At 31.6% G+C, this 15,437-nt stretch overlaps 2 protein-coding genes across 2 annotated transcripts in view; both read right to left on the bottom strand.

The window, feature by feature from the left end:
- Positions 1-3,048: 3,048 nt before the first annotated feature.
- On the bottom strand, positions 3,049-7,335 carry LOC107482394 (receptor-like kinase TMK4). The gene is made up of 2 exons (XM_016102855.3): positions 4,880-7,335; positions 3,049-3,863 (listed from the first exon to the last, which is right to left on the bottom strand). Exons 1-2 carry the CDS (start codon positions 7,167-7,169, stop codon positions 3,346-3,348), a joined length of 2,808 nt encoding a protein of 935 aa, XP_015958341.1. The 5' UTR covers positions 7,170-7,335; the 3' UTR covers positions 3,049-3,345.
- Positions 7,336-15,325: 7,990 nt separating this feature from the next.
- The window catches only part of LOC107482395 (xyloglucan endotransglucosylase/hydrolase 2), a gene marked incomplete in the record, with an annotated part of 2,282 nt that continues 2,170 nt past the window's right edge, over positions 15,326-15,437 (bottom strand). The window contains 1 exon segment of the mRNA XM_016102857.3: positions 15,326-15,437. Within this exon segment, the coding sequence (XP_015958343.1) occupies positions 15,429-15,437 (9 nt within the window).

Raw genomic sequence — 15,437 nt, 5'->3', positions numbered from 1 at the left:
TAACCATAATAATATAATAGATATATAATATAAAAAGACAAAATCACATTAAAAGATGTTTTTTTACCGCAAGTAAAGGGTTATAACTCAAATGGAATAGTCTCTTCATACTCATCTAAAAAGTCGAGTCTTCCTATTTTTTGTAAAAAAAAAAAGTAAGGGAACGAAGAAAAACAACATTTTGTGGTTTAACTGCTAGTTAATGCATTAAAAAATTAAGGATTTTTGTTATAAGTATCTCAAGACACTTATTAAAATGTTCTATTAAAAAAGTTTATATAGAAATAAAAAATATAAAATTTAAATTCTTAATACAATTATTTATGTACTTATTATTAAAAAATTAAAAGATATTTACTAATTATAATCTTAACGAGATCTCTTAGCAAAATCCGTAAATCAATAGTTGTCTTTATCATTTGAATGAGATACATGAAGTTGTTAATTCTTTGCTGTTTTTTATTCTTTCAATTGCAAACCATGGTTTCTTTAAATTGAATTGTCATATTTCTAGCAAACAAGAAACAGCTTGTAATCATAGTTGCACATAGATTTTGGTTAGAATGTTCTCTAAATAAATAAACTTCTAAAACTAATTAGTGCAATCCCTTAGAATCTTACGTTAACGGATTAATTATTTAATTTTTTTAGGGTACTTCAATTATTGCAATTTAATTTGTGGACTTCCTAATTATACACAATTGTCTTCAATAATGATTACAACTCGGAGCCAAGAAAAAAAAAATTGATTTAGGCAAAAGCCAAGAAATATTTAGTTTTGCTAATAAGTTACGAAAACATACACAAGTAGAAATATTTGACGGAAAAATAAATTTTTAAAGCTTGCCATGATATTAAATCCATAAAATGTTATTTTCTCATAAGGCATTTTTTACTTTCGTATTGTAAACAAGTGTTCAAAATTAACCTATAAAATAATTCTACGTGTTATTTATTTGGGAAATGGTGAATGATGAATAGATATGAATTTCCTAAACCATTATCTTAACTATGTGGTTTTTAAATAAATAATTTTTTTCGTATCCTTTTAATCTTTTTTTACGTCTTCAAAAATAAAAAATACATTTCAATTTTACTCCTTTTTTTAAATTATTAAAATTATTAGACATACTATTAACAGGCCGTGTCATCACTCTTTTTTATATTTATTTCATGTTTTTAAAATAAAAACTGCATTTGAGTTTTTACTTTTTTTGTTCTTTTTTTTTTCCTTTTGGGAGAGTTAGGAAGACAACTGGACATACATGATACATGGGACACGTTTTGTTTAACTTGCGAACATGTTTTCTCAATTTATCATTTTTAAAATTGTTTTTGTAATATTTATTCCATTAAGAAGAAATGAATAATACTTGTTAGTATTTAGAAAAGATAAAAATTCACATTCAGAGATTGATTTTATAGTTAATAATTGAGAATTGATAATTTAATCAAATTTGTTAAATTATTTAATATTTTTTATCTATTAACTTCATATAAAGTTGTATTTAAATTTTCACTATTTATAAGTACAGGAGAAAGAGAATAAGCACAACTAAAAAAATTAGATATAAAAGTGACATGGATAATATGCTTTAATATGATAATTTTTGATATTTTTTAAAATTGTTAGTAATTTTTTAATTTTTTTTTACACAAATCGAACGATTCAATTTGTGTATCTTTCAAAAATCAGACAGTCTGATTTCTGTACCTATATAAATAAAACGATCCAATTTTTACTTCTTTAATTAAACGATTCTATATTTAAGAATAACACTCTAATAATTCACGTTTTAAAAAACTACTATTACCATTCTAATATTAAAAACAAAAAAAATGGAAGAAGCACATGCAAAACAGCGGTTCAACTACCTTTGCAAGACCCAAGGGGAAAAAAAAAACTTTTTCGGTAGGAGTAGTCCTAACGCGGCAGTTTGGTTTGTGCAATCGTTGTTGCGGCGGTGAACTCATTTCGCAGCAAACTAAGGAAAGGAAAGAATCTAAATGGTCAAATCAAGTCATGTATGGGCGGTGGTGGGCCTTCGCATTCGGTATGTCTTTTTTTTTTTTTTAATAAAGGTCGAAAATTATTTTAATATAAAGATAAAGATAATATTTTTGTTAAATATTAATATTTAAAATATATTACAGTAGTATAAATCAAAAAATATTAATACAATATATAAAAATATATTATTATAATTTAATATGTGTCCAACACGCATTCTATAACACACATCTTATATATTGATTCTCGACTTATAAAATTTATCTACATATAATTATACCAAATAATTTTATTTTTAACAAAAATACTAATATTTTTCATATAAAAAAAATCAGTCTTACTTTTTTTTTATTTTTTTCAATCATATAATTAATGTTATGTATATTTAAATTAACTATTAAACTAATCATTTATTAGTATTTTGTTAATAATTATATTTATAGAATTATAATTTTTTTTAAAATTAAGATAAGAAAAATTTAAAATTACTATACAAAAAATTTTTGCTTGGTTGTCTAACATTTTCGGTTCTAGAATATAAAAAGGTTCGAGGTTTGAAGTAGCGTAACATGCGCTAGGATTTACGCTGTTTAGTTGAGTTTAAGGTCAGGTATCCGCAAGGCCTACGAAACGAAAAGCAAAAGAAAGATAAAAGAAAAGGACAAATTGCCAAGTGGAACTTCAACGCGTTGAGAGTCAATCTTCGACATAATCCTTTGACTTAAATTTGAACCGTCCGTGTTTTGTGCAGCTCTGTCAAGCAAATAATGATTGCAGCAAGATCCTTTTAATTTGAGACTTAAATTGACAGTGTCTAACTGTCTATGTTTTGGTTAGTTCCTGTTATTGTATTTAATACAAAAAAGGAAGCAACCAAATGAAATAAGAATAATGTTCAACATTTAAATCTTTTTGTTAATTAAGTTCAACTAAATTAGTATAACATAACAAAAATAAATTATAATTAATATTATTCTAACTTTTATTATTTAATTTAATTAGACTTAATTTATAAAAAAACTTGAATATATAACATATAATTAAAAAGAATAAATACTCTTCTGAGTAAAATTTGTTAAAATCGATATCATACAATTAACATTTTTTCTACGGGCGCAACCATCCACTGCGTCTAGAAGACTAGAACCAATCTACAGACTACAGTATTAAAAAGAATCAATAGATCATCAAACTTTAATCGAAGAATGCAAGAAGCCAAGAATGGTAAATAAAATACATTTTTAAAAAATAAATAAATTATATTTCTGATACACTTTGGTGGTGCCGGTTGGTCAAAACATCTTAACAAGCTTCCCAAAATTATTTCGTTTTTGTTACCGGCAATCCATTGAATCAAAGGAGTCAGCAAACCCAGAAGGTTTCGCCGGAATGCTCGATTGCGTTTGTGAGGAGAAGGACATGTCATTGAACATGGTGGAAGTACCTTCATTGGCTTGCCACCTTCTGAGAGCTTGAGGAAGGCTCATGTGGAGATCAATGCCATAACCTTCTTCTTCTTCATGGTTTGTAGGCTTCCATTGCTCTACAAGGGGGACCAACACATTCACCGCGTGCCCCATATCAGGCCTTTGGTATGGTTCGCGCGCAGTGCAATGGCCTGCAAGCTCGGCCACCTTATAAATGCTCTCCATGGTTTCCTCGTCAGGATCAAGGGTTTGATCAATTGCCTTTGGGATGTTCTCCTTGTTAATTTGTACCCTGCGGAACCATGAAACCAAGTGTGACCTATCATCAGGCACGGTATCATCCAAGGCCCTTCTGCCTGTAATAAGTTCCATCAAAACTACCCCAAATGCGTAGATGTCGACTTTTGTTGTCACTCTCCCAGTAGCTGGCAAGAAGCAAGAAACAAGATTACATTAGTTGCAAGTAAAGGAATGAGTGACTTTTCTCTGGTTTTTTCTTTTGGGAGCAAAGAAAGGAGAGATGTTATTTGAACATTTAAAAGTTGGTATCCATTTGAAAAGCAATAAGATCAAAGAGTAAAACCAAACATCCCTTCTTCTTTACATTAATGATAGTTAAACTTGACCATCATTAACGAAGAGGGGGAGTAAAGTTTCCTACTAGAAACTCAGGTGCAATTTTTTTCATGTGAAATTGATATTTGAGAACTGCTGGATGATAATTTAGTCAAATATGTCAAATTATCTAACCGTTCTCAACTATCAACTTTACATGAGGACAACTACATGTGACATATCCACACCAAAATCCAAGAATGATAGAGTGGATATCAATGCATTAACACATAAATAGATGCAACCAATCACATTCAAATATTCAATATTTCAGTGCAACAAGAATCTAGCATAAAGCTAATTCTAAAACTATGTACTTTTCCAAAACAAGAATAATATTCTTCAAGCTAGACGAACAGCAAATGTGATAAGATTTTAATCCCATGTTTTCTTTTGAAGTGCACAAATTGTTACAGAATTTGAAAGGTCGAATTCACAATTAATGACAAAGCTTATAGCTTAAGAAAGTATGATATTCTTTTCATACTTCCAAAACTAATAAAGGAATCCCATTTTAAAATTCAATTAACATTTGGATGTTTGAATACTAGGAAGTTTATTAGGAATATACTATTAAGTCATAGCTGAACTCTAAAATAGGAAAAACAGAAACACAAATAATTAACTACTAAGAGGGAATACATCAAAATCTAAGAGGATTAGAGATTAATTATTTTTTCCTTTCAACTTCCATATATATATTTTCTCTCACCACCCTTTTAAATAAACCATGAATGAAGTAGTTACCTATCAAGATACTACTAGCAAATAAAACTCTAAAATATTTTTAAGGCAAGCTGGAAATAAAAGGCATTTATCTCTATACCTGCATATTCGGGTGCAAGATATCCAAACGTTCCAGCTAACCGTGTCTCAACTGAATATTTTCCATCAGGTGCATTTTTAACCAAACCAAAATCAGCAACCTTAGCTCTCATGTCATCACCCAACAGAATGTTCGAGGGTTTCAAGTCTCTATGAATGAAGCTTTGCTGAGCTAAACTGTGCAAGTATTCCACTCCCCTTGCTACATCCAGGGCTATTGCCACCCTTTGTTTCCATGTCAAAGGAGCGCATCCATTCTCATGCCAATCGAACAGATGCTGTGTTAGTGTTCCTTGAGGCATATACTCATACACAAGAAGTCTTTCATTGCCATTCATGCAATATCCTAAAAGAGCAACCAAATGCCTATGCCTAACTTTAGTTAGAACTGCAATCTCTGCTTGAAACTCATTCATTCCTTTGGTTCCCATTGCAACCGATTCCATCCTCTTCACTGCAATCTTAGTCCCATCATGCAATTCCCCTTTATACACAACACCAAACCCTCCCCTACCCAAAATGTTATCCTCACTGAAATTATTTGTAACTTGCCTAAGAACTTGGATCGAAATTGTGACATTCCCACCTTCAAAAACAGGGAGCTGTTCGTTTTGCTCGCTACCCTGGCTTTGCAACTCACTTGTTGCTCCCCCTGCTCCCACAAATCCATTGGAACTGGAAGCACCCACCATATCAATCTTAACCTCTCCTTTCCCTGTTTCAGGGTTATTTACCCTTCCAAATTTCTTGTGCCTGTTCTTGGCATAACACTTGCAAAACACAAACAAAACAACTGCAACGAAAAACACGGCAATAATGGCTATACCTACAATCCAACCAGGAGAAAGCGAAGTACCACTCGATGCCTTAGAAGGACTTCCACTTGGTGCATCACCAGAATTTGAAGATGAGCCATTCCCACTTCCTCCACCTCCACCAGAAACCCCAAGCAAAGCATTGCCACCGTGGCTGAACTTCACCTTAGAAGGGAAACTCGGAATCTTCCCCGTCAAATTGTTATTAGAAACATCCAGAACCTCGAGCTGAGCCAAACTCGTCAAACTCTCCGGTATTGAGCCTGTCAAATTATTGTCATTCAGATACAAGTTCTTCAAATCCGTTAAATTCGCCAAAGCCGGCGAGATCGTCCCGTTCAAATCAAGATTCTTGAAATTCAAGGTTACAATCTTCTCCCCAACGCACACAACAGAGGTCCAATCATTACAAGGATTGTTGCCATCCCAAGAGTCCGCCAACCGGTACGGGTAGTCAAACCCGGCCGCAACGGCAAGAAGGGTGTTCACCCTATCATCACAAGACTCTCCAGCTTTCGCGCAAAATCTGTTGAGCCCAGTAAGCGTGACCGTCACATCTTTCCCGAACGCCGGAGTCGGACCCTGGAGTCTGTTATTGTCCAAAGAAACGTTCCTCAAACTCGACATTGTGGTCAGTGCAACGGGTACAACGCCGGTTAACTGGTTATCGCGAAGCTGCAAATCGAACAAATCGGTGCAGTTTGACAAATTCGGAATGGGACCGGTAAACTGATTCTTCTGAAGCCAGACCTGATTCAAGTGCGTCATTGACGCGAGTACATCGACGGTGCCGGTAAACCCAGCGCTGTCGTCCTGGTTGTTGAGCCAGAGATTCTGTACGGAAGATCCGGCGAGTGACCGGGGCAGCTGACCGGTGAGTTTGTTGTAGGAGAGGCGTAGGTTCTGAAGGCCAGGAAACGAGTCGAAGAAGTCCGGCAAGGTGCCGAAAAGGTTGGTGGTGCCGAGATCGAGGGTGACGAGTTCGGTAGACTGAGTCAACTCGGTGGGAATCGTCCAGGGCTGGAGGTTGACATTGGTGGTCATGCTTAGCTCCTGGAGGCTCGTGAGTCCCGAGAAGGCGGCTTTGGTGATTGAGGTGAAGTTGTTTTGGTCTAGTAGTACGGTTTGGAGCATGGTGAGGTTAGCGAGTGAGGGCAACGCGCCGGAGAGCGCGTTCGAGGAGAGGGAGAGAGTGGTTAGCTGCGTGAGGGTGTTGAGATCGGAAGGGAGGGTTCCCGAGATGGAGCTCTTGGGGAGATTGATGGAGGTTACGCGGTTGGAGGTGTCACAGGTGATGCCGGACCACTTGCAGAAGGAGGTGGTGGACCAGTCGGAAGGGGCTCCGGTGAGTGACTTGCGGAGGTTGGACATGACGGCGGCATCGTCGGCAATGGAGAGAGTGAAGAAGAAGAAGAAGAAGAAGAGAGGAGAGAGAAATGGTAGTAGGGTTATGGAATGTAATTTGGGGGTGGCCATTCGGATTTGGGAGAGAGAAAATGGAAGTTGGAAGGAATAGAAATGGAAGGAAGGAAGGGAGATGGGTATGGGGGACAAGAGTACGCAACACTCATGTGGCAGTTAAGAGGGAATATCGCATTTTTTCTTTCTTTATTTCGTTTCTTAAAACGTTCAATCATTAACACTTAATAATGCTCAAATATAAATTCATGACTCATGAGTAATGCTACACTTGCAAGGATGAATAACAAAAGAATTACAAAAAGCGGGCTCTTTTATACATAGGAGAGTTAACTACCACTTTAATATTTGAAATCTGACAAAAATAAAAATAAAAATAAAAAATGTGATTGATAAAAGGTTTAGTAATAATTTGGGAGTTTGGTTGTGATTTAAAAAGGTTTAGTAATAATTTGGGAGTTTGGTTATAGAAAAATAGTTGGAAACAACCACAAGATTATGTAGAGATAAATGTTATTGTAAAAAATTGTTAATTGAAGCAAAGAAATTGGGTTGTTCGTGTTGACTTAATTTTAAGAGTAATACTTCAAATAAGTTCCCAAAAAATTTATAGTCGGACAAATTTGTTTCTAACAAAATTTAACTAAAATTTTGACTCTAATATTTTTAATTGTACACTAGATACGCTTTTATGGCAGTTTGATCCGGTCAGAATGTCCTATGTAGAGGTTAACGGACTAACGTGTCAGGTTAACTGCCTCGGGTCACCTCCAGGACAATCTGATCCCCATCCAAGCTGGACAAAACGACATTGTATTGGATCATAAGGCGAATAATGTCGTTTCGTAAAGGACGAATTCGTCCCCACCATGAAAGGCATAGTTGCGAAACAGCGACGTTTTAAATGGGGGACCTATCTGCCTGTTCAAGGGACCTATCTCTCCAATGATTATGCTTCTATAGGGGCCTATTTATCTGATAATTTAATGTTTGGGGACCTATTTGACCTATAATTGGTGACATTACCTTTAAATATATTCATTATTTTTTTGGTTTCATTGACACAAGTTGATGTATTTGGACCTGGTAGCTTGCAAAATTCTAATCCTCCCTCTCATGATACTCAAATTGAAGATTCTCCTTTAGATGTCATAAAAAAATGTCTCAAACAATTCCAGAGCGTGCTAATTTTGAATGACTTAATGCGTATGTTGAAATCTGTATGAAACATCCTCATAATAATTTTGTTAATTCCAGATTCAACAACCTTTTAGACGTCCAAAGCAAATAGTAATCAGCTCCAAGGTTCAGAAAAGTGTTACTGCTGAGACCATGGCAGTTGCAACCAGTGGCACAGCATCTAAATTGTTTAAATTTATTCCAACACCGGAATTAAAGTAGTCTACGAAGAAATGATGCTTTTAAAGATTCCAACACCATATTTTGTTATGTCGGAGGAAATAGACCTTTTGTTGTTTGGGTTAATTTGGTTTAGTCTATATTAAATGAAATAAATCTTCTTTTGTAAGAGTTGGTTTATGTTGCTACTGAACTTAGCTACTTGTATGGTTACAATATTTTGATAAATGAATGAAACAAACCAAAAGCAATGTTTTTTTTTTATATTATATTTCACCACAATTGATTTCATGCATATCCATCTAAATATAATGAGACATTTCAATCTAACAATTTGATAATAAAAACAGATTAAAACTTGTCTAAACAGCCACCACATACATACAAAATACAACTACAACTACCAATGACCCCAATTATTATACCCTTAAACAAAGTAAAAATAGTATGCTTCTTCACAACTTGGCTATCTTCATTCTTCTTCAACAACAGATCATCCAACTGCATATAGATTTAAACATACACATTAAGCCACTTACAAAGGGCATACCCTGAAATTGCTTGAGACATTTCTTATCACAGTTGAGGGAGAATCTTTAATTTGAGTATCATGAGAGGGAGAATTAAAATTTTGCAAGCTATTAGGTCCAAATACATAAGCGTGTGTTTTCAATGAAACTAAAAAGGGGCAATAAATATATTCGAGGATAATGCCACCAATTATAAGTCAGATAGGTCCCCTCGAACAGGCATATAGATCCCCATTTAAAACGTTGCCATTTCGCAACTCTGCCTTCCATGGTGGGGACGATTTTGTCCTCCATGAAACAACATCGTTCTCCTCATAATCCAATACGACGTCATTTTGTCCAGCTTGGATGGGGACCAAATTGTCCTAGAGGTGACAGATGGCAGTTAACCTGACATGTCAGTCCATTAACCTCCACGTAAGATGTTCTAATCGGGTCAAATTGTCATGAGAACGTATCTGATGTATAACTAAAAGCGTTAAAGTCAAAATTTTAGTTAAATTTTGTTGATAATAAATCTGTCTGACTATAAATTTTTGGGGACCTATTTGAAATTTTACTCTAATTTTAATGTCTACTAAATTAGTAGCCAATTTTTTAGAGAGAAGCGCACACAATTCAACAAGTTTATGTAGACAAACTTCGAATGATGTATTATTAGTAGAGATTTAATACATAACTTTTGAAGCATATTTTATTAATTTTTATTTTCCAAAATAAAAAAATAATTCTCAAATAAAATAAAATTTTTGTTAACAAATACATAAAAATACTTATTAAAAAGATTACAAATAATGTAAAAATTTTCATTCCATTTTTATATCTTTTATTTTTCTTATCTCATTTTTTCCTTCTTTTCCTATTTTTTTTATTTCTATTTATGTGTTGAGTCACTTTGTAGGAATCTAAATTTTAATAATTTATTTTGATATAATTTAAAAATAACAAAGTAAATTATCAACGACAATTTTGTTTGCTTGAATACATGATGTCAAATTAGTTGACATAACATAGGAATTATTCTTTTATAAATTATACATATCAGAAGAAGGGAAAAAATGAAATCAGGATGGATAATGATAGCAGTGGAAGTGAGTGAGAAGTGGAAGAAGGCCCACCAACAGAATAATGACTAATGAGCAGAGAAAACAAAGAGGATAAGCGCCGGATTTGAAATTGGATTTAGGTGACGAGCAGAAGAAAAAGAGAAACAAACATAAATAATGCTACAATTCAAATTTTGTTATGAATCAAAATCAATTAAATTAAAAAATAAAATAAATTATTATTTGTACTTATAAAAATTATAGACGCGGATAAAAGTATTCATATAAAAATAAAACAATAATTATAATAGTATCCGAATGTTAGTTACATAATTAATCTATTAGATAGTGTTTGTTTTGAGCTATTGAAATCGAGACTGAGAGATTAAAATTTAGTATCATGTTTGTTGGTTCAGAGACTGGTACTAAAATTTTTGTCTCTGTTTTTAAAATTTTAATATTTCAGTACCTCTAAAAAATAGAGATATAGGAGATTAAAATTTTTTAGGAGAGACTAAAATTTTAAAACATTTTATACCTAAAATATCTTCATTTCAATTAATTAATTCCAACGTTTTTCTTTGTGTAAATTAAATTAGAGTTTTATCCTTATTTTAGTTTCTATCTTCTATTTTACACCAAATACAATATTAAAACTTATTTCCGTCTCAGTCTTTCAGAGTCTCTGACTCTCTTTTAATTATAATTGTCGTTTTATTTTTATATAAATATATTTGTCTATATCTATATCTTTTTAGGAGTACAAATAATAATTTATTTATTTTAAAATAATATATAAGTCATAATTAATTTGTATTATATTAGATATTAATAAAAAAATTTAAATATATAGTATTATTTTTTAATTTAGAGAAAGTGTGACCCACACGAATGCCAGCTGTATCCTACTGGATTTTCGCGTACAAAAGCTATCTGATCTAACCATCTCACTGTCCCTGTCTTTGTCTCCAGAGAAAGAGAAGACGAAGGTTATTCTTGTGTTCAACGACTAAATAAGAGTTAAGTCATACTTTATGAAATTGGACATGTATTTTAAAATAGTTTATAATAAATATTATTTTACTTATATTAATTATGTTGTGAAATTAACAAAAGTGTATTAGGTGCATTGGTAGAACTTAGTTCAGATAAAGGGGTTATGGTTTCCCCAAACTTTTTATAAAAAAATTAGTAATATTTTTTTAAAAGATAAAAAATAGTTTAATTGGCTTACATACTTTATCATGACTTAAATTATCCAATAAATTCAATAAGCAACACTCTCTTTACTTTTAAATTCAAATATAAAAAATTAGATATTTTTATTTATTTAATTTAATATTATTTTATATTTTACTATTTATTTAATTTAATTTTTTATATGATAAAAAATAATAGAATATTCAATAAGTATTAATATTATTATATTTGTATAAATTGATAAAAAATTCAATAAATATTATAAATTTTAATATTTGGCCTTCTAACTTCTTCTTTACATCTTCTATAGGATATATATTCCAAATTTTATATAAAATAATAATAAAAATTCAAAAAATTGATACATTTTTAAAAGAAAGGCTAATATTTAAGAACGAGAACATATAACTTTTATAATATCAACACCTATAGATAGTTTTTCTACTTTAATGAATCATAAAGAAAGTGAAATACAATCTTCAAAAGTTCAAAAAGTTACATATGATGAGTTTGACCTTAATTTTTTGGAACGAGACCTTAAAAAACGGCTTTAAATTTGACAATATCATCCAAATCAAAGAGATGAGATTAGACGAGTTTATCTTAAATGGGATTCATATCAAAAAATTTTTGACAATTATTTTCTATCTGACCCCTCCAAAATTTTGTTTCAAGTTCCGCCACTAATTACGTGTATTTTAAGAATTAAAATCTTTTAAGATGAGGATATTAATAAAATAATAAAATAAATATTTAATTATTATTAAATTTATAATTTTTATTTAAAGATCATTAATTTTTTATTTTATTAATTTTCTCATTTTAAAGAAATTTAATCATTTTTAAAGGTATAATAATTCGTTTGATGAAAAAAGGTTAATGGACTAACCAAGTGTATTTTTCTTAATGTCAATAATTTAATGAATACAATTAAAATCTTAAAACTATTTGAGTGCATATAATTAATTTAAAGAACTAATTTAAAACTTATTACGATTTTGTCACAAATTCACAATTCTAATCGGAGGAACGTGATTCACGGATATATTTTTATATTGTTATTTTTTTATTCAAAATCCTTTTTTTTCGAATTTAATACAAACTATTTGAGAATGTAAAATATTTCACTAGTCAAATGTTCAGATAGACTAGCCGTGTGTGTATTTGCAAAGCATTTACTATAGTAAGTATGAATTGATATTTGAAAACAAATATTTACTTTTTTTTTAAGATATTATTTCATTAGAAAAATAATTTTACGTTTAAATAAAAATATGAAAAGTATTTTTAATAGATTATTCATTAATTTTTTTTACTTTTTTTATAAAATAACATATTAGAAAATACTTCTTTTCAAAAAAATAAAAATAAAATAGAATAAACAAATAATGTCCTTAGAGACCTTAGCCTTTAAATCGGACAAAAATCGCTGAGTAGTATCAAGTTGTTTCAGTAGAGCAGAGTATATTCTCGCCGTCTTTATCTTATCCCGAGCTAAGACTTAAAAATAGTACTTTACAGAAATATTATCCATACTTATAAAACTATTTAAAAAGATGTATTTCTCACAAAACGCCACCGCATCAAAACCTTGTTCGTAGATATTCTCTAGTTTAGAAATCTTACGTTTTTAAGGCTTCGACTCGGGAAAAGAAGGCAAGAGGGGAGCTGTTTGATTACCAGAATCAAAGTAGGAGTTGAGTCAGAAGTAACCTTAACATATGCCGAAGCACCTGAACCCGACTTAGAAAGAAGAAGGAGGTTGACTGTTTCACCGACCTCTTTTAGTTGTATATTTCGAGTAACAACGTTCTTCTTAGCTGTACGAAGAATTTTCATGGCGGCTGACTTTTCAGTTATCTTTTTTGCACAACACTAAAATTGGATTACATTAGCCAACAAAACAATCAATAAAATTATATCTACAAAATGAAAAAGAATGCTACCTAGTTCGAATTGGATTTGGCTTGGATTTTTTAAATATTTCTTGGTGTCCAGGTTAGGAGTTCGGCCCCAATACTCCTAGAATAAGACGACTACACACTCTTCAACCTCATCCAAGTCATCTAAATTATATTTAACAACTACAGAATTCTCCTCCCAATACAAGTTAAAAAGGGGCTCATCTCTTTCGTCTAAAAAGAAAGGTCGAACATTCTCAACAAATCGGATTTTAAAGAAGTAATTTTTGAAATCGCGAAAAGAATTATAAAAGCTGGCAAAGACCTTTCTCCCTTGAACAGCTTAGAAGGAGACTAAACTTTGCTTCTTAAAGCTAAAAGTTTTGGTAAGTACAAAAAGGTAAAAAATAAACTTTAAGAAAAGGAGGGACGTGAATTCATGGCAAAATAGTTGATAAATATTTACAAAATTCCAAGAGTTGGGGTGAAGTTGGAAAGGGACAACTTTACAGAATTTAAGGACCTCAAATTTAAAATTGATAAAAGGAAGGCTAACTCCCAACCTTGTAAAAGAATACATACATGTATATAAAATGTTGTTCCGACTTGTCAAGTCGGAGAAAGCAAACCCTCTATTTGGGATCGACAACTACAATTTCATACTTCCTCTCTTCCTCTCGACTTAGACATAACCTATGATGCCTATAAAAAGTCTTGGCATACTCATTATCAATAACAGTAACGCCAGAAAGAACAGATATACTCCCAGGTCAAGTTGGACGGACTTTAGATGACATGTTGAGAATTACTGAACGAGACATAAAAATTATACCTACAATATAACAAAAAAAATTCATCACTACAAGTTGACAGGTCAGGCAAAACAACATAAACATTCAGACACAGTCACAAGAAGTCGAGTCGTCTTCAACAACCCAAAAGAACATTATAGTTCTTACAACCTTTCGTATGCAAAACAAACACCACATTACCAAATATAGAAATGGAGCTATCTTCAATAGATAAATAGCACCATTTGGGAACAACACAAAGTGAAATCTCACACTCAAATTCATAACGGCAACAACCACTAAAGTTCAAGAAAGAAGCAAAATTTTAAATTTGATTTTCGAACATAACGCATAATTATCAAATGAGCAAAGAATTATCGCCAAAGTAACAAAAAATAAATTTAAAACAGAAGCACATCACCGAAAACACAGAAATAGAGAAAGAAATTCAAAAGTTAAAGCGTCAACTTTGATAGAATACAAAGTAAGAAAAGGGCACTTAAACAGAATACACGAATGATCCAAGAATCTCCAACAAACGAAAAAAATGTCCAAACAAAAATTCAAAGAGGATAAATTTTGAAACATAAAATAAGTTATGAAGAATTTTTGAGAGAGAACGAAGAATGCAACAATATAAAAGAAGTGAAAAAAAGAAGAAAGAGAAAGAGTTTGGATATTTATAACAAATTAAGGAAAAAAAAGTAATTTTATACCCCTCATTTATGGTGTGCACAATTACTAAGGTAACCGTAGAGTAATGTGCAAAGAATATGAAAAGACGTGTACTTCAAAATTTTACAAAAACACGTCGAGTCTCCGATTTAGTCTCCAAAAGATAGCGTACCCAACGTAATGTACTAAGCGCACAAGAAAACAACATAATTTATAAATGTTCAGGTTCGACCTCATAAAACTCAAACTCAAGTAGATGCACTGTTTATACTCTGACCCAAGAACATAGTCAGACCTAAAATAAACAATGATCCACTTAAAAGATCTGACCTCATTTACACCTATCTCACCTCATAGAGGTCGGACACAATAACTTCACTTATTCAAATAAATAACTAATTCCTAAGATATTTTTTACTCACCTAAAAAGAGGATCTCAACAATATCATAGCTTTCTAAAAATTTTCACTACTTTTTTTCTTGCTCCACGTAATAAATTATATTCTCAATTCTCAATTTAATTTATGAACAACATATTCTATATTAATATAATTTGTTATCTTATGACTTTTGCACTTTGCTAATACATTATATTATTGTCTTATTATCCACGAACTATTTTTTTTTAAAATAACTTTTATTGATTATTAGATATCAACTTCAACAAGAAATGCAACTTCTCTCGTACTCTACTCGATAATAATCAAAGAAAAAAAAATCCTTATTAACACAATATAAACTTAAAGAATGATAACACAGGCACACAATAATACATATGTTGCCAAATTAAAGAACACCGAATCCATGTCTATGATCAAAACCT

The sequence above is a fragment of the Arachis duranensis genome, chromosome 4 (genome assembly GCF_000817695.3).
Source record: "Arachis duranensis cultivar V14167 chromosome 4, aradu.V14167.gnm2.J7QH, whole genome shotgun sequence".
NCBI lineage: Eukaryota > Viridiplantae > Streptophyta > Magnoliopsida > Fabales > Fabaceae > Arachis > Arachis duranensis.
Note: the sequence above shows the minus strand (reverse complement) of the source record. Positions and strands in the feature narration are given on the sequence as shown.

Coding starts and splice junctions, on each gene's coding strand:
- LOC107482394 (XM_016102855.3), bottom strand. CDS start 7,169: ATGGCCACCCCCAAATTACATTCCATAACCCTACTACCATTTCTCTCT. Junction 3,864..4,879: donor TCTTGCACCCGAATATGCAG/GTATAGAGATAA, acceptor GCTTCTTGCCAG/CTACTGGGAGAGTGACAACA.